The 18,718-nt window shown below is 37.8% G+C and overlaps 1 protein-coding gene across 2 annotated transcripts in view; it reads left to right on the forward strand.

Annotated features, from left to right (window-relative positions):
• LOC124149318 (sodium/potassium-transporting ATPase subunit beta-1-interacting protein 3-like) overlaps window positions 1-18,032 on the forward strand; it is a 31,099-nt gene extending 13,067 nt beyond the window's left edge. Inside the window, exons 3-7 of one of the 2 annotated variants that reach the window (XM_046520823.2) lie at window positions 5,847-5,927; window positions 6,562-6,774; window positions 7,285-7,345; window positions 11,923-11,949; window positions 13,216-18,032. In XM_046520823.2, coding sequence (XP_046376779.1) covers window positions 5,847-5,927; window positions 6,562-6,774; window positions 7,285-7,345; window positions 11,923-11,949; window positions 13,216-13,583 — 750 coding nt within the window. In that variant the 3' untranslated portion in view covers window positions 13,584-18,032. The remainder of the gene's footprint in view (window positions 1-5,846; window positions 5,928-6,561; window positions 6,775-7,284; window positions 7,346-11,922; window positions 11,950-13,215) is intronic. The other variant, XM_046520831.2, reaches the window with a different exon arrangement.
• Window positions 18,033-18,718: the final 686 nt, after the last annotated feature.

Raw genomic sequence — 18,718 nt, forward strand, 5'->3', positions numbered from 1 at the left:
TACATAAACAAATGCTTGAAGTCATTTCGTACCATTTTTACTTTATCATATTTATTGCCATTGTAACTAAGGCCAGCTTGAATTAAACATTTGGAAATCAATAAACCCTTTGCATTGCATGAGAGAATATTGTCCCATTACCACAAGCTGCCTCTATGCTGTAGATTGCCCCCACGGAATCCAGCTGAGTCCAAAGTCCACTCTGTGTATGTGATTAGCTGTGGTCTCTATCAGGCTAGGAAGAGATAGCTTGCTAGGGAAGAACTGGATCATTAAAACTATAAATTATTCTTCTTTCCTAACACCATTGTGTCGATGGACATGCTGTGTTGTGTCTAGGTCATGTCACTAACCGATATAGCTCTCTAAGTGTCTAGCATTATTACATCAAATAGGTGTGTGTTTGTTTGTTTGTTTGTTTGTTTGAGTGTGTGGGGGTGTTGGCCAGAGATATTCATCCACGCATGTGTTTGTTGTTGAATGTCGAACTCGGAAAGATGGTAGTCTGTAAATATCCAAATAATCCAGTGATTGACATTATTGACATTGATCCACACAATTGTGATACGATGGTACACAATCAACCAAGTCATCGAGTCTGACCACCGGATTCATTTAGTCGCTTCAGGATTGCTGGGGAACTGTATTTTTACCCTAAATCCCTACACATGATTATCTCTGACACATGGAACTTGACTAGAAAGTACCTGATCTGTAGCTCAAATAGTTTGCATGTTCAAGACTGTCATTTCTGTGATGAATCCAAGGGTAGACACCAGTGGTCAAATCGATATAGTCCACCTCTCATTTTGGACTGGTGGTTTATGTTAAGTAACTAGATTTTGTGAGAACACTTCTTAAATCTTGTGAAATCTTCACTAGTATTGGAAAAATAGAGTGCTTGCTGTGTCTGTCCCTGATGATTCAATGTGAACATGTTGAATTGAGAGTTAGCATTGTTAGGTGGTTAAGAAGTCTTGTCAAGCACTTTTTTGGTGAACTTGATGTTTTCCTTCCAGGGATATGATATATGTGCCAGAATGTCATGTAAAATGTCATAGATGATGATTGCTTTAGCATGTTGGGTGGTATACAAAATGTTTTTCTCAATGTTTAAAAATTCAAAATAAGACTTGTATGGTGCTTGTAGCCCCTCACTCACTTGGTTAATGAAACTAAAGACAGTTGTGCAAATGATTGGTCCTAGTTGGTAAACTTAAGATCACTGACAGAAGTCCAATTAGATTGAAGCTGTTGTAAAGGGTGCATGTAGTCACTCAGCCATGAGTCTATATTATTATCATTGACAGAGTCCTTAGTTTCTCATCCATGTCAAGTAAAATGTCTTGTGGTTCAGTGAGATCAGCTTCTACTAGCCCTGGACTCAATATGCTAAGGTTAAATAATACTGAAAATAATGCCCTTATACTTATTCAGGCTAGTAGGCCCATGTTATTGACACAGACTGCATTCCTAATTTGAAACACTGGGAGTGAATAGTCATGTTTTTATGACCAGAGCAGCCTTTGCTTACTGGAAAGCATTGTATAATTTAAACTGTTGAAGTCAAATTTATGTTCACTGCAAGCACTGTTTTTGAAAGGTCACATCAGGTTGTCATTGTTGCAAAGGAAGTGTCTATTCACTTTTGTCTGTCACATACATATATTATCCCTTGAGGAAAATAATCTCACAATGATGTCAGCCTGAATGAATTCATGCTGAGCAAATAATGGTTTAGAATTGCACATCAGTATGCGAAAGCCACATTAGTCAGTTAGTGACAATTATAGGGGCCTATTTATGTCCCTGAAAGGGTTAGCTCACTTCCCAGTGACTCAACTTTGTAAGGCTACACTGTGGGACCAAACATTTGCCACAACTTTGCAGCGATCCATCAGGTTGTGAGGTAATTCTAAACAAGAAGAATAAACAAATGAATTTATCCTCCCATTAAATAATCATACCTACATTTAACTTGATGCATTCATGTTTACTTGACTATAAAGCATGATAAGATATTGCACACTGGAATGTATGAAAGTATGAATAGGTTCTGTCTGGGTTGTTGATATGGCAGTTCAAGGTCTAAAGGAAAGAGGGATAACATAGACTCAAGCATGCAATACACACATACTGACACTTGGGCTTTAGCAGTTCTCATAGTGTTCCCCCCCCCCTGAGAGATTTGGGGTTTGATTCCTGACTGTGTCATACCAAAAGATGTTAAAAGATGTTGTTACCCTGCCTGTTCTTGATCATTATTGAAATAAGACATGGATAAGTTGGGCTTGGAGCCTGTATAACATGTCTGAGTGGGGTATCCATGTTAAACTGCTGCTTGGTATCTCAGTGGGCTATAAACCGACATAATTTCAGACTAGTGCAAGCAGCCACACATAATCTTCGAACGCAGAACATCACCTCACCTGATATTTCACAAGCCCTTTATGTACCAATTTGGCCAAACACATTAGCCTACTGAACTTTGCACCTTAAACAAATAGGAATGGCTAACCTGGTTGTGTTTAGTACTAGTTTCTTCAGAACTGGCTTGAAATGTGTCTGTGATGAAAAGAATTAACTTTGTCCTGGTTGTGAAAATTATCGTGTCATTTGAAGGATATAATAAGATAAGTGGTGAGTGATAAAAATTGCTACTAGTGTATCTGGATAAATCAAATTGATTTAGACTAGTCCATTTGATATGAAATGCGAGGGGTGCCTGAAAAGTTCTGAACCGAACTATGATGGACTGCGTTGATGAAGGTGGTTGCAAATCATATTTTATCATATCCTCTCCGAGATCCAGGCACTTCTGCCAACTTCTGGAGTGCCTGGATCCCACGGGTGTTGAACGCTTTTCCTGGCAGTGTCGGAAGTCTTCTACGACTGAAATAATGTCATCATTTGTGTCAATGAATGGCAAGTTTGGGAATAGGTGGAAATTTGGTGAAGATGGAGGATGTTCAGTGAGATCAATATGCTTTGCACCAACAGACTTGTGCATAGGTTTTTCTGATGTTGAGCCTTGTGTTCTCACGCTGTTGCCTAAGCAGATTAGCATAATGTTAGCTATTAATGGTCTGACCTTTGACTGATGACGCCATGTGTGCTTGGATGGCTGTTGGAGTTAGCCCTTTTAGTTGGAGAAACTTGATGACTGTCTGGTAGCCCATTTTGTCTATTTTCATTAACAGGATATACCTATTCACTTTGATACCTGCAGGAATATGCTTTCTGGTTGTGTATTTTGTTCATATGCAACCTGTAAACATGGGACGTATTGTGCTTTGTACATGCAAATTGTTCAGGGCGTACCATTCATTCGTCATAGTTTGGCTCAGAACCTTTCAGCTGCCCCTCGTAGCCTTGGGTGAACAGGACTGCATAGGTATTGTACGCTGCTCTGACTTCTCTTGACTTGCCCCAGTATGACTAATACAGGCTATCCATATCAATACCTAGAAGAAGTTTCATTATACACAACATGTTTACAACCTCAGAAAATTAATCTAGCAATGAGTTAAATCTAATCATATGAGATCTAATTATTCTACATTAAAAGCAATAGCAATATTTGTCTCCAACATTTAGAGAAACTGCAAACACCCATGCACACCTGTTGCCATCTTTCACTCAGCATGGAACTAAGGGAAAGTTTATTGACTGTTACATAGTATATTTCTCATAAAGTGAGTTATATTTGTGAAGCTTATTGACTCAATGTCATGCGGACATGCAGAGCAGGAACAGACATGGATGTTGAATGTTATTTCCTTGATGCTTGCTAAGCATGTTAAGTAGATAGCTAAGTCTGGGATGACATATTATCCCCGGTGATGTTATCATAACATGCAGGCCGCATTTTAAGGGTTTTTCTAAGAAATCATAACTTTTAACCTTTATTAAAGTCATACTGATACAGCCCAAAATTTTATCTTGGAATCATTTTCAGTAGATTTTGGTATGAACAGTGTTTAAAATTTAGGGGTATCATTAAGGTTTGCCCCTATAGTACATGATAGTAGGTTAACATTATCCAGGCAACTCCCCTCAGTCTTTGAATTATAACATAAAGGGTTATGATCATGATGATAATGTGCACTGTCAACTGAAAAAAATACTAATTACATTTATATTTATGTATTTCTGTTGATTGTCTACCTAGGAGAAATTACATCATACTTGTGTAGTTCTGTTTATTGTCGACTTTAAGAGGAATGAGTACATTTATATATCGTTCAGCTGTTCATTTCATTGGCATGTAGGAGACACTTTGTAAAAGTCGTAATTTAATATATTCAGAGTGATGACATGAAATAGCGACTGTTGTAAAAGGTGTGGTGGATAATTGTATTTAAGCAATGCAACATTGTTTTATTCTTGTTGTGTCAATGTGAGTGTCAATGTAGATGATACTATTGAAAGTGTAACTGTTAGATGTATGCGACTTTTAAGTCACGCTGAATGAATGTTGATGCAAAATCTATGACAACTATGTGAAAATATCTTGGAATTGCAACCCAAATCAATCCCTGCATGTTGGTCGACCTTATGGTTGAATCGTATTTTTACCCTGCTGAAATACTCTGGAATGATTTGGTATTTTGCAGTGGTGAGTTTCGTTATCAGTGATACATCTGAAATGAAACACTTCCCTTCGATCCTTAGTTTGGTTGTAACCATAGATCAACTTAATGGTGCATGGCAATATATTGAACACTTGAAGGTCATAGTTTATTACCATGGTTACTACATGCTAGATAATTGGTAGTTTTGTTAGATGTAACTAAACACCACCAGTAAGTTTTTTATCCATTTATTATTATACATATTGTTAGAAGAGACAATTGTGTCCATTCAGACCATGTCTGCTAGTCTGCTACATGTCTGCTAGTCTAAGACTTGAAAAATTCAGAAAGGTCTTGTGGGCTACTATAAGGGTAACGCTATTTTTCAGGGCATTATCATTTGCAGCAGCCCGAGGTCTTCCATTAAGGAGGGCAGTTGAAATGACTGAGGGCTTCTGCAAATGATAATGCCCTGAAATAGCGTTACTGTTATTATAGCTAAAATTGATGGAATTTGTTATCATATAAAAAGAAACAACAATATCAGTTTTGAAATGTTTTTGCAATCAACATGAATGTCACTGACCGACTTTTACAAATATGGAAACGTCATAGAACAAACCAGATGACGGCACTATTGAACGTGACGTCACCTATCCCTATCCTATGACGTCACCTAACAACAGGCGTGATAATGGCCCATCATCAAGCAATATGAGGGCATTATCAAGTTACAGTGGCCTGCTTTTTCTTTATAACATGCGGGCGGTTTTATGATAATTCTATCCATTTTAGCTATAATAGATTGCAACTCAGAAGCAGACTGATGGAAATAAAGTTGGATGGTTCAGCCTGTTTGACCTGAGAAGGGGATTAGAATAGAATGGGGGTGATAATATTATTACTGTATGCTCTGGGGTCTGTAAAACTAAAAGATACAACAGAAGATCATTTATCATTGTTTATGTGAAGTGAAAATAATTAGCAATTTGTGACCCGTGACCATATGCAAATATCATCCTGAAGATAAATCAGAGCAGACCTCCCTCCGAAACTGGATGTGAATAATTGAATGCAGTAGATGAATCCTTGGATGTTATCCGAATAACTATAACTGATAACAGGGTTGACGGTACCCATTAATCATTAATCGTTAATCATTCAGCCAAGGTGTTTCTCAGGGCGACTGTAAATGGAGTTTGATGATGAGTGAGAAGAAGAAAGATTTTTTATGTTGATGAATGATCTCAACACTAATATTTTGTGTTTCAGTATACAGTCTGGAGCTTGTTATGGCTGGGCTGGAACCTCTTTGTTATCTGCATCTATCTGGAGGTGGGAGTATTGAGGAGGGTAAGTTGTGATGCTGTCTGTCGGGACTAGCCAGGCAAGTGGAGAAATGAAGGCTCGCTGTACTTGCCTAATGTTTGTGAAGACAGGTGTACCTGCACTTCGAATGAGTCAGATTCACCACAAATGCTCTGTCCTAGGAAATAAAATGAAGTTAAGAGTAAATATTTGGCATTAGCTTCAGTGGTGTACATCACTGCGTTGTGAGAAGGGGTGGTATAGCCTTGTGGTTGGTAGGCTGGAATTTCATGATCAGTGTAGAAAAACATGCATGAAGCACATGGTAAACCCGGATAGGATAGACCTTGCTAGATCCATATTATAGGGGATTTATGCATTATGATAACTTGCAACTGTTACGACGTAAAAGACATAAAAATGTTTTAAAGTAATGGTCATTTTGGAATTGGTATCATTACTAGTAGTTGTGGCTTACCAAGTGTGTCTATTGAACTATTGGAAACAGCTTCAAAACATTTATTGTTGATTTTATTTTGGTAAAAACTGGAAACTATCATACCCATTCAAGTTTTGGCATAAAATAAACTATCTTTCAGGCATGTATTATCATAGACAGAACTCAAAAGTATAAATTAAGATATGGATATATGAAAATATTTGCTGCATTTTGTTTCAGGATAAAGAGTTGTACATTTTAACAATTGGAACAAAAAATAAGAGTTGGTGGTTGGAACATGGAGTTGGGTGCACCGTGACCAACACTTCATGGATGAGCTCAGTGCCACCCGAGGCCAGCCGCCCCATCCCCCCAGAGGAATTTGTGGACGGCTGTATCCTGCAGTACTATTATGTTGAAGTAATCCATGCTGCTGTGCAGTGTCTGTTATCGGTGAGTCCTCCAGTTGCCAAACAATATTTGGGTAAAACATGGTATTTGGGAAACTTGAAAGAATATGCTTCTTGCAACAAGGGCTAAATTGTGTTGAGGACAAAAAGAAGAAAAAATATGTTTAACGACAGGCATGTGTCCCAAAATAAGAATAAAGAATAGAAGTGGGAAACTTCATTTCTACTTCCTTTTAAGTCAAACAATATCATTAAAATAATAAATCTATGGCACTTGATGGCATTTCCTGAGGTAAGTACTTTCGAGGGTGGACACATTAAATACAGTATACAGTTTATGTGTATAAAATTAGCATGTCCTTGTCGTGAGCCTAATTGTATAGTTGGGGGTCCTCAGATTATGATACTTTAACCAAAAACCTGCAAGTACCCGTTTTAGTATTGACATACGAGTGAAAAGTGATAGTTTTACCATGTCTCCATGCCTGCATCGTAGTCAAAAGGAAGTTTGAAATGTGATATAATAGAACCCATGTTGCTGTGTTGCTTGCAGCTCCTGGGTTTTGTGGTGTCGTGTGTGACAATCTACGCCTACACAGAAGAAGAGGAGTCTTGTAAGTACATTGCCAAATCTCGTACTTATAACCGCCCAAAAGTGAGCGCCGTGGCCAAGTACCAACCAGTGCAGGTGCGTGACAGCTGGTGTCTCCCGACATACGTCTCATACACGGACAGTATTGAATGGTCCAATCAGAACCCTGCTCCAAATCAGTCCGAAGCATGATTTGAATGGTTGCTCGCTGGTCGAGCAGCCGCCTTCAAGCTAGTCAGTTTCAGGTTCGTTTATTTTGCCAAAAATTGATTTCATTGGTGAGGTGCTCCCTCTCCCTACTGTCTGCTACAGTGCTGCTAGTGGTAAACATTGGAGTTGACGGTCCTGGTCTGCATTGGGAGGGGAACTAACTTAATATTGTTGGTGGTTTTCATAAATTTGCTTATTTTGAAATTGTATTTGAACTCAGATCTTCATTTTATTCATTTTATCCATTTTGTATTCAATCCCCTTGTACCCTGTCATCCGAAGCTGTAATCCCTTAGCTGGTGTCATACCCTGCTCTGATGTCCAAACTTGGTAGAAGTTAAACCTGATTTACCATATTCGCCGTAATATGCCCCCTGGATATCAGCGGAAGTGAGCAAATTAAGTTCAACGTTGATGGAACGAAAATGTTTTTGATATCAGTTACAACATACAATGCTTTTGTTTTCTGTAATATGCACAAGAAAATTTTTTCGGTCTGAGTAGGGTGCGCTTATAAAGGTTATTTACAGATTGGTCAAGAATTTGGTCAAAGGACGCTAATTTGAGCAGGACGTTTGATACTGCGAATATGGTATTATCTCTTGTTATCTATGACATGATTATCTAAAATAGTACCAGTCAGCCAAGACCTTTGTTCATTATTACCAATCCACCAAGTGTAAGCTTAACTAAACTATGGATCGTCAATATGAATCATGGTAAACTATTTTGTAACCCAGAATATTTAGTGAAATCAACTCCAATTGTTACCTGAATAACAGGCATTTTTGTTGCATTTCCATTGCTGTAAGATGCCTTATAGGGCTGTTACGCTTTTCAAATTTTGATAAAACTTATGTACTGAAGACACAAGTGCCTGTTGTAGCCAGCTGCGGAAGCTATCTAAACCAGCACTGCTTTCACAACAACAGTTTTTCACCTTCACTTCATTAAAATTTAATCTGCCATGGCTGTAAACCCTGGGTGTCCATCCTTGTTAAGATGGAATTTACAGTATAAATGTTATGCTGGTTTGGAAGAGTCCATTCTCTCAAGCTTTGCTCACTTCAGGTCATATAGAAATCACTTCAATAGATCTCACCAATAGAAATCCATTTAAATAGTTTTTTTTCTTTTATTAAAATCATCATGTTGAATGGACAGAATTTGGTGACAGCTGTCTTCTAGCCTTCTGTTTGAAATGGTAAACTTTTGACAGAGGAAACTGATTTCTTTTGCAACACTGTTGTAGAGCAGGAGGAGCTGCCCACAGGACTTTCACTGGCTGTTTTCTCATATGTCCATAGCTTCTCACATCATCCTGATTGCCCATTGGGCATTCCTGGTAGTAAGAGGTCCCAGCAACCTGTTTTATTGTATGAGGCGACTGAACTTAACTGGATGCTCAGACTCTTTAGTGTGGCTGATTGCATGTTATGGCATGATGCATCCTAACACTATTGGATGCATCAATCACTGGTTTATCTGATCGTGGCCTGATTATTTACATGCTGCAGTGTTGTAGCTGGAATATGCATTAAACAACATATGAGAAACATCATTCTTATTGCTTAGTGCCAAGGGACAATACTGTGTACGTTGTTACTGTTGGTAAGATCCAATACACTGCTTCGGATTGGATCATCAGGGTTCTGACTAGCTGCGGTAACTGTATCTCGCTGCTACTCCCGATAAACGATTTTGATATTGACTTGTCGATACACAGAGCTACGAGCTGTCTCACTGTTTACCTGATAGATCCCGATCCAAATCTGCATTGCTCTTTATATGCTTCAGCGAAGTGCATATGTCAACTCAACACGAGTACTTATATAATGATCATGCAGCAATATATTTACTTTTCGATTTGGAAACCGAACCAGGAAAGATTTTTAATCTGCCATTACTGAGGTGAAGATTGCGGCCAAAAATCCACACCCTCTCGATGATTCGAACCTGATAAGTTCATAGAAAGTTGCATGATCTAAAATATTAAGTACACGTCTTTGAAGGCAAGTGTTTTTTGAAGCGAATCGTGTTGCAGTAATTGTGGGATTAATATTCATGTACATTATGGCAGGGATGTTGGTGTGGTATGTTTCAAATCTGGATTCTATCAGGAAAACTCTATGAAACAGCCTGTAGCTCTGAGTACTGACAAGCCAATATCAAAATCGTTCATAGGGAGGAGCTAGCTTCTGACAAGGACAAGAATTGAGCCAGCAAAGAGGAAATTGTGGACAGTTTATGCAGTAAATCATGGAAGCATGATGGTTATGAGAAATAGCAATGGCTGTTCCGTGTAACGGTATGAATCAGTAGACAGATTAATGAGAACAATGTTTTGTAGCATAAACTGTGAATAATGAAATCCAGATGTCAGGACATTTACTTTTTAATACTCTTTTCTCCATTCTTTAATAAGATCTTTATTTAATTTTTTTTTATAAAGTTTTTCTTTTCTGATATTTGTGAATGTGACTCTGACTGTGATTTCCATATGTTGGAATCTCTTGTTTATGAAACATCCTTTGAAGCCTGATCAGTCTAATGTAAGGGAAATAACCCTACACACTCTAAGGGTGTGTAGTGTATAACCTGTACCGGTGGGTTAATACTGTGCCAAGCTAAACAACTAGAGCTGCAATGAGTGAAACATATTAAATGTAATAGTTAGATATAATTGATGCCTTACCTTAGGTCTCATCTGGACAAAACACTGATATATGCTTGTCGCCCCTACCAAAAATCTTAAGATTGTCACAAGTACAATCTGATTGTTTTTTTTCTGGTGGAAAAATTATTGTCGTATAATGACAAAACAACCGCTGTTCCAAATTTCATGCAGGCCAATCAAAAACGCATGCTAGTCCAAATAGTGATGACAAATTACGACCCCATTATTAAAAATCATAAATTATTCTAGCCCCTTAATACCTTTATCATTAGACACACTTGGACTCGTGTCAGTTTGCACCGGTTATCATTACTGTTAATAGAGAAACATCACCAGGTTCCATCTCCTCCTGAACCTGTTTCAAGCTCTTGCAGTGCCCAGCACTAAATGTTGTTAATTCCTAGCACAGACGGTTGTTTACCGTCAGGTTGAGTCTCCACCCTATCTCACTGTCACTGCTGTCATTTTAGTTCCAATCATTTTGTTGACAATATCTGTCCATCTTTCTCTTTGCAGTTGATTTTATCCACGGGTATGACACAAATCCCTCTGATCTAGCTGCCATCAGGGCCTCCTATATGCAACTGCAGCCTCTTTTTACAGATACAACTAAAATTTAAAGGTTTCATTTTCAAATTGACCTGTTAGCATCTTGAGTTGCCTTGATGACTAACTCTTCCTGGTTGCCCAAATTTTAGAACCTTATTTCCTAGATAATATCCATGTTTACCACGTGATATTCCGTTCTTGGATTTTCTTTTTGGTTCTGTGGCTTTCATTTTCTTTTCGGCTCTGTTTTCGTATTTTCCACATTTCATATTTACCATCCTCCCCTTATAATGAATGATTGCAGCTTCATATTTCAAGACGGCAAGCTCACATTACCCATATCCCTGAATGGCAATATTTAGGTCACGTTGACCTGACCTTGTAGGTCATGTTGACCTATTATTTTAATAATTAGTGAATGTAAATGGCTGCCTTTGCTTTCAGTTCATACACTAAGCTGTTTTTCCCTTTTACCTTTGACATGTCAGTTCCTTTCTTGTCATTTGCTGTTTATATCTCTCTTTAACAGGCTCAAGGTAGAATATGCTGTTTTTGTCTTTCTAGGATATTTGAAGGTCCTGATACAAGATACATGCATTGACGTAACGATTACTCTTTTAATCTTCCATTAGGGTCTTTGGTGTTTTATTATTTAATGGAGATTGGAACTTCTCTGGATATAATAGATAAAAATTGGTTTCCACAAGTTTTTGATAATTCAATGCGACTTTTGTTTTTCTCAACTAATTTCTACAGAACTGCTAAACAAGAAACAACTGTAAAGCTGTCATGGCAGATATTTGATTGAAGAACTTATCGCGGAAGGCGTTAGTTGTTGATAGTTTTGCATGAATATTTATTATTATTATGGGGGTTTAACCAGTATTACTAGTAACTATGTACATGGTTTGATTTTATGAATATTAATTGGACATACAGTATATAACTATTAGACTTAAATCAAATTGATTATGTGTCAAACATAGTATATATAGATCATAGATTTAATTATAACACTGGAACTAAGATCTTGCTTCTTCCATTAGACTCAAGATCAAAGATGATAGTGTAACATTGGGCTCAGATCAAAGATGGTAGACATGACATTGGACTGGAGCATTGAGAGAGCGCTAAGACATAATGTAAAGTGTTAATGTTTTCAGATGATCAGTACATCCGTTACACAGAAGGTAACCTTACCCCCGTCACGGGCAGCACTCCATATTTTGTTATCGTTTGTAACCCTCACCTCCTAGTCACCCATTCGCCAGCAGTACTCTCATTCTAATCCCACTAACCCCCATCATTTCAGTTGGCCATTGTTTGTCCGAGGGTGTTTGCTTGTTTACTTCTGTGTTCGCATTGTAGTGATCTTTGTCATGGTATGTACATATTTGTAAACAGGATGAAAGTGTAACTGTCTGAAAATGTCACTGGTATTGCACAATGTGTTTTCTCTGCTGAGGCTTTCGGACTTTTTGCATGGACGATTATGTTTTTTTTACTCTGTCACCCGATTCTTTACTGTATGCCATGCCACACGTGCATTTTGTTGACCTTATTGCAGATATTAAGTTGGCTTTTGTATCTCTTACACATCGTTTAGGTGCATGTTAGGCCATGTGCAGAGATAACTACAATTGTTTATCTTGCAAATGCTTATCAAGAATAATTTTGACGAAACACAAATTTGGTCAGGAAGTGAGAAGAAATTTTGAGTTTTATCATATTTCTGAGCATATTATGCGCTAGTTGTGTTACTGCGTAGTAGCGTCATAGCTGTTTTACGTAGGCATTTTTACAGTAGACATGCAAATATGATCATACTGTTTGCATTAAACAATATTTTACAAGAGGCATTGTTGTGAATGCTATTTCTAACAATTGTAGACAACTAGATGACATGAGTGAAATCTTTTTATCATCATTATCAGATATAGTTTTGACAAAAAGGCATGAATAAATAGTTATGTGAATGCAGACCATATTTATAACCATGATAACTATTAACTAAATATTTATTTATTTATTGTGATAATCAGTAGGTTATGATTTGGACAAAGCTTTTGATGTACATTTTGTATGCTCAACTGAATTTACAAATACATTGTTTCAAGCAAGTGAAATTTTTAATTTAATTTTTTTTATTTTTACATCTAAATTTGAAGCCTTTTAGCATGAGAAGTTTATGAGATCCATTCTTTGTTTTTCTGCACAGAAATGTTATTTTGTTGACAGCAGATTCCAGAAATAATTCATGGTAATTTCAGACGTCAACACGATCAGCCACAAGATCTCTTACCCTTCACGATCATATCATACTTACAGATTAATACTGAGTGTTTATGTTTGTCCTTGCTAGAAAGAGCTTGCTTCAGATGTAGTCACCTGCGTGTAATTATCTTGTGTGTGGAACATGAACCTCATGTTTAATCTGTGTGACAATCGTATTGCAGCCAGTCCAGCCAATGATGAACTGGAGTTTGTCAAGATGCGATACCGCTCCCCAGCACACAACGCTTACAGAGACAATCAGACATTTGACCACGTAAACATGTCCGAGTTTACCACGCTGGAGATGCCCCCTAGTTACGACACCACGATGAGGGACAACAGCCTTGCGGACACGACCGCTGCCAACCTGTACTACGCTTCTGATAGGCAGAGTGTTCGCAGCAAGGCAAGCACGCGGTCCAAGAGATCCATCCATCGCAATGGGACAACCCCTATAAACAATAACTATGAACGGAGGGAGGAACTGCCATGGGTTCAGATCACACCATCTGCTCATGGGGACAACAATCATCACAGGAATTACCCATAACGTACATGTCATATCATACAGGATTTTGTGCTTCAATGTGTTTTAACTTATATGTGGAAGAGAGGAGTCAAACCATTTCCACAACCCACCTTGATCAGTTCGGAGATGAAGTTTCCTCGAATGCTGCACATGTCACTGACCTTTGACCTCTGGAGCTATGTTTTTGGAGATGTGATAATTTAGTCCTTGAGATGTATGTATGTGAAAACAGTGCTGTTCCTTTGTGTGTGATGTGATATGATGCAGGTGAGGATGGACCAGATTTGCATGAATTCTGTACCTCAAGGTTGATGGCAAGTGACTGGTTACCATGGCAACCTTTTACAGTGATCTCAAACCTCGTCATAGGACATGTCAGTGTTTTCCCTCCTGTTGTTGTTTATGTCACAAAACATGACCTTGGGGATCATGGCGTGGTAAACTTGCCTCACTACCTGCTGTGGTCTTATGTTGTAGGTGGTAAATCTTTGAAAATCAGTTTGCAACAAAAGTTACAGTGAAGTTTGGAATCAGTAAATGGATATACAGGGGTGTGGAAAATCAATGTTACGCAAGATGGCCCAAATCAGCTTTGTCTGTGGACAACCTTAAAATTTGTCAGACCTTTAGTCGAGTTTGATAAAATATTATAACAGATACTAAATATACCTTGGAAACGTGTAAACATTGCCAGTATGACCAATCCAACTGACGTCAGTGTATTGTTTACTTCCTTGTTCTGGTTGCGATGGCACTTTGTGATATGCTCTCTGATTGGTTGATCACAGTACCACATAGCCAATTGTTCATGGCAGACCACACTGGCTGCTCAAGACAAGTGGTTTGAGTTGCATCACGGCCTAGCAATGGATGATTTTCTTTATTAGTGGTGGGGGAAATCGTGGAGCTACATCAACTGATTCAATCAAAGGCAGTGAAAGACAAGTGTGATAACCATTTTTGGTCAATAATCAGGACAAGTCAAGTTTGTCTCTAGACAAGTAAATTTTTATTGTTCACTTGACCAGGGATAACCTCACCATGTTGATATTTCCACACCCCTGCATTATAATAATTTATTAACCTTGTTGAAACATGATGACTAACCTCTGGTAAGTGCTGGACCGTTGTTATCTTCTGTAAGTTTTAGATGATAAGTGCATATACATGTATACATTGTGCAGCATTACGAGATGGGGCTATGGCTTATGCTTCATGGACAGCTCATCTGCAAGTACAGTTATTTCAGGTTAGGATCATGACAAGCTCTCTGTTCTGATGGCTTTCTTAAGGCAGTGCAATACAACTGGCTATGTTTATAGGTATTTACAGCTGAAGTGTGATAAGATTCTCGAGACGTTTTATAGGCTTAGAATTTCTTCCAATGTTCTGACAGACTGTATTAGACTAGTTTGAAGTAACAGGGGGCTCATTTGATCTGTAAAAGCTTTTATTTTTTATTCAAAGTACTTTGCTCTTGTCAACCATTTGTGTTGAAAACAAGCGTGGAAAGGAATTAGTTTCCTGTTTTATGTCTGTAGAGTGTTTCAATAAGCATTCCAGGAACTTGTATTGTATTTGGTTTGAGATTTGTTGATTTTATTGACTAGGGCAAACTAGGGTAACACAATTATTTCGTTGCAATAATATGACAGTTGTTTGTTTCTGTTAGATATATTTTGAACATGAAGCATTTTCGTAATAAAATATATTTATGAACTTCAACAGCTGTACAGACTGCAAGATTGTTGTAGAAACAGTTTTAGAACATTATCTAAAGTATATATATTTATCTACCTAAACTGTCTTCCACTGCTTGGTAAGCATTTCTTGATGACTAACTATAAAGTCTGCGAACATGTTCAGCAAATATTTGATAAGTACTGTTTTGATAGCTTTTTATCTATGTTCTTGCTTGTATATAGGTTATTGCCACATTGGTAACCTCTAGTACATTTAATTTAGTCACTCATACAGCTAAGAGATTATAGTTTCTTGTGAAAAAATGTTTTTTGAGAAAAAGAACCACCAAAATTTAATTGAGTCACTCATACAGTTAAGAGATTATAGTTTCTTGTGAAAAAATGGGTTTTGAGAAAAAGAACCACCAAAATTTCAGCACAAGTCAGCATCACAATCAGGATGGTAGAGGTGTATGTGTACATTCTGGTTTCCAATGCGCTGAAATGTCATTGTGCTTCAAGTTTGTTCAGAAGCACTCAACAGACATTTCACTACTGTAAAGAGTGTCCTTGCTGCAATGGACAATGTTAATCTCACTTGTTACACACAACATGTTGAATTATATATTGATAATTGTAAATATGATTTCACACTATTGAATATGACCGTCATGCAGGTATGTCGTTGATTATTTATAACGTCACTCACAATTATTTCTACTAACACCATGCTGTATATTGTGCTTTGGGGGTTAATGTAGAGTTTCATCACAACCTTACGTTTACTGCTTGTCAAGGCTATTCTGGGTTTTTTTCAGCCATGGGTATAATGATCATTCCTTTATGTTAATTTTAACACTCTTTATTTGCCATGTAAGTTATGGTGATTTTTCTTGGTTGTGATTTGTAAAAAGAAAAGTCTGTACAATGATAGAATATCTGATGTTTATGTTTATCAAAACTAGCTTCATAAGTGTATGGTTTTATGTAGCTATCCAGGATTTCAAAGAATATGTGTGGTATGTTGTTAATGAAAAATTTTGGAAGTGGAAATGTTTTGATTATCAAACACATACACATAATCAAAATAACCAGTCTCTCTTTTCACCAAAATTTGTTTTACCATTTTGGCCATTTCACAGTTTGTTTCCTTTGTTGACTGTTAGCATCTACGTAAGTCTTTTGTAGGAATAGTTGGGATCACGTTCCTTTTAACCATGTTGTGTCAACTTCATTGTAATATACTGTGCTCATTTGTACTTACATTATTGTGATATTATCAAACAGATTCATCATAGACTGTTATATTGTAGATTCAATTACTCAGTGTTCATATGTTGGATGAGGACAGTGTCCAGCCAACATTGACCTTTTGTTGTTTTTAAATCTTGCCATCTTATAGACAAGTCAGATGATTGACTTTTAATGACGCAGGCTATGTTTTAGTGTTTGTGAAATTACCATGTAGTTTTGCCATCAGTTCATCTCATCAGCCCATGCATAGTTCAGCCTTTAGGAGTTCAATCTGCCATTGTTTGGGTCTTGCAACTTTCCTCCAATGTATTTATGAATGTGTCTGTCTTTGCCTTGATTTAGAAATGCTCAGCTTGGGCTTAAGGGTTGTTGGTGTCTGAAGGTGCTGCATTTTGCTGTGCAGAGTTGTAGTTCATATACTGTTCAAGGCATTGTTAAACCCACCTTACTCAACCATTCACTTAGGTGTTGACTAGAATTTCACAGGTAATTGTCAATTTCATGCTAATTATTTGAGGTGGGCTCCTGCATCAGCCAGAAGGTCAGTCAAACACTCAGACATTTCACTCATTGGGGATAGCCCTTCCATTCCATTGTATTCCCTCATAGGGAGGTAGGTATTTGTCCCCCAAGGTACAATCGTCAGTGGATACAGGATTGTGTGTACTGACTGCAGTTTGGTGCAGGAGCTCTGGCAGCACATCTGTGATAGAGGGAGAGGAGAGCCACATGTGTAACTCTCTCCAGGTTTGCACTGCTGTTGTACACTACCTCCAGGTCAGGGTGAGTGAGTTAATATTTAACATCACATTGGCAATATTTCAGCCATATCGTGACGGTCCAGGTCAGGACATTCTTGATGAGGAGGGAGACCTATTTGTCACTGTACAGAAATTTACTAGATATGAGAGGGTCCTGACTCAACTGCACAAACCATGTAGGTTTATCACATATATAAGTGTTGTCCACCACTCAACATATGGCTGGAGTATTCTATATATAACTTGGGTGGATTCATTATTCTTGCTGTACTGTAGACCTATACTAGGATTGAAGATTGGCTGAGCAACACTGATGCAAGTAAACATCAGTGGATGTTTTTCTAACAAAAGTTAATGTTAGCTTTGTGGCTGTAAACATTCATTTTGCCACTCACTTGTGAACATGGCCATGTTTTTTTGTTGTGGCTTCTCATGACGTTTTCTTATAATTTTTCTGAAGGCAGAGTTAGGATGGGTAGTATCAGATCGTATTGATGGCAAGACCTTTTCCAAGCAACTATTTTGGGTTACAAAGAGTTGCGAAACTGCTCAATCATATGTTGCAGAGGGAGGGTTGGGTGGAGATAAGAAATCTTGAACTCTGGTATAGATAGGCTGTGGTGAAGGTGTTTGTCAACACCTTGTATGGACTTGCACCTGACCAAAAGTGTCATCTATCCAGTGGTGAATCATTTTACATGTATGCATTGTGAGCTTGGGTATGCTGCTGTATTTTGAGCATTGTTCACAAATAAAACTATCATTGTCTTGAAGTCAGTGTTTTTTTTCTTGAATGTTATCTTCAATTACCATGTTTGCCAAAAGGAGGCAAAAATGTTTAATCATGTTTTATTGTCTCAAAGAAAAGGGATTGCGGAAAACGTTGCTTAAAATGCAACAGTGGTTTGTCTATATCAGCGTCGATTACTTACTTAACACAGTAAAAGGCGACAATGCTTATTGTAAGAGGTGACTATCAGGGTGGTCAGGCTCGCTGACTTGGTTGATGCATGTCATCGTATCCAAATTTCGTGGCTCGATGCTCATGATGTCGATCACTGGATTGTCTGGTCCAGACTTGATTATTTACAGACAGCGGTCATATAGCTTGAATATTGCTGAGTGTGGCGTTAAAGAACAAACAAACAACACCGTTATCAAAGAAGTATACACCTTGTCAAAAGTATCGCACCACCAAGACTTTATAATTATCAGAAAAGAGATGGGTAAGGAGAAGCTGGAAAGCCAAAGAAAAACAATCAAATGTCTAAATGACAAATAAGAAGTTAATTTTACGAATAATAGAAAAAGTGAGCATTTGCAAAGAGAAAAAGCAACTTTATTCACCAGCAACTACAAGGTCTGTGATTGGGGACAAATAGAGGCAGATAAGTATGGTAACCGTCAGGAATGAGATGGACACATGAACACGTATGTCTTTGTAACCTTGTATCCATGG

This window comes from Haliotis rufescens, unplaced genomic scaffold, assembly GCF_023055435.1.
Source record: "Haliotis rufescens isolate VD_foot unplaced genomic scaffold, xgHalRufe1.0.p SCAF_1, whole genome shotgun sequence".
In the NCBI taxonomy this organism is placed as follows: domain Eukaryota; kingdom Metazoa; phylum Mollusca; class Gastropoda; order Lepetellida; family Haliotidae; genus Haliotis; species Haliotis rufescens.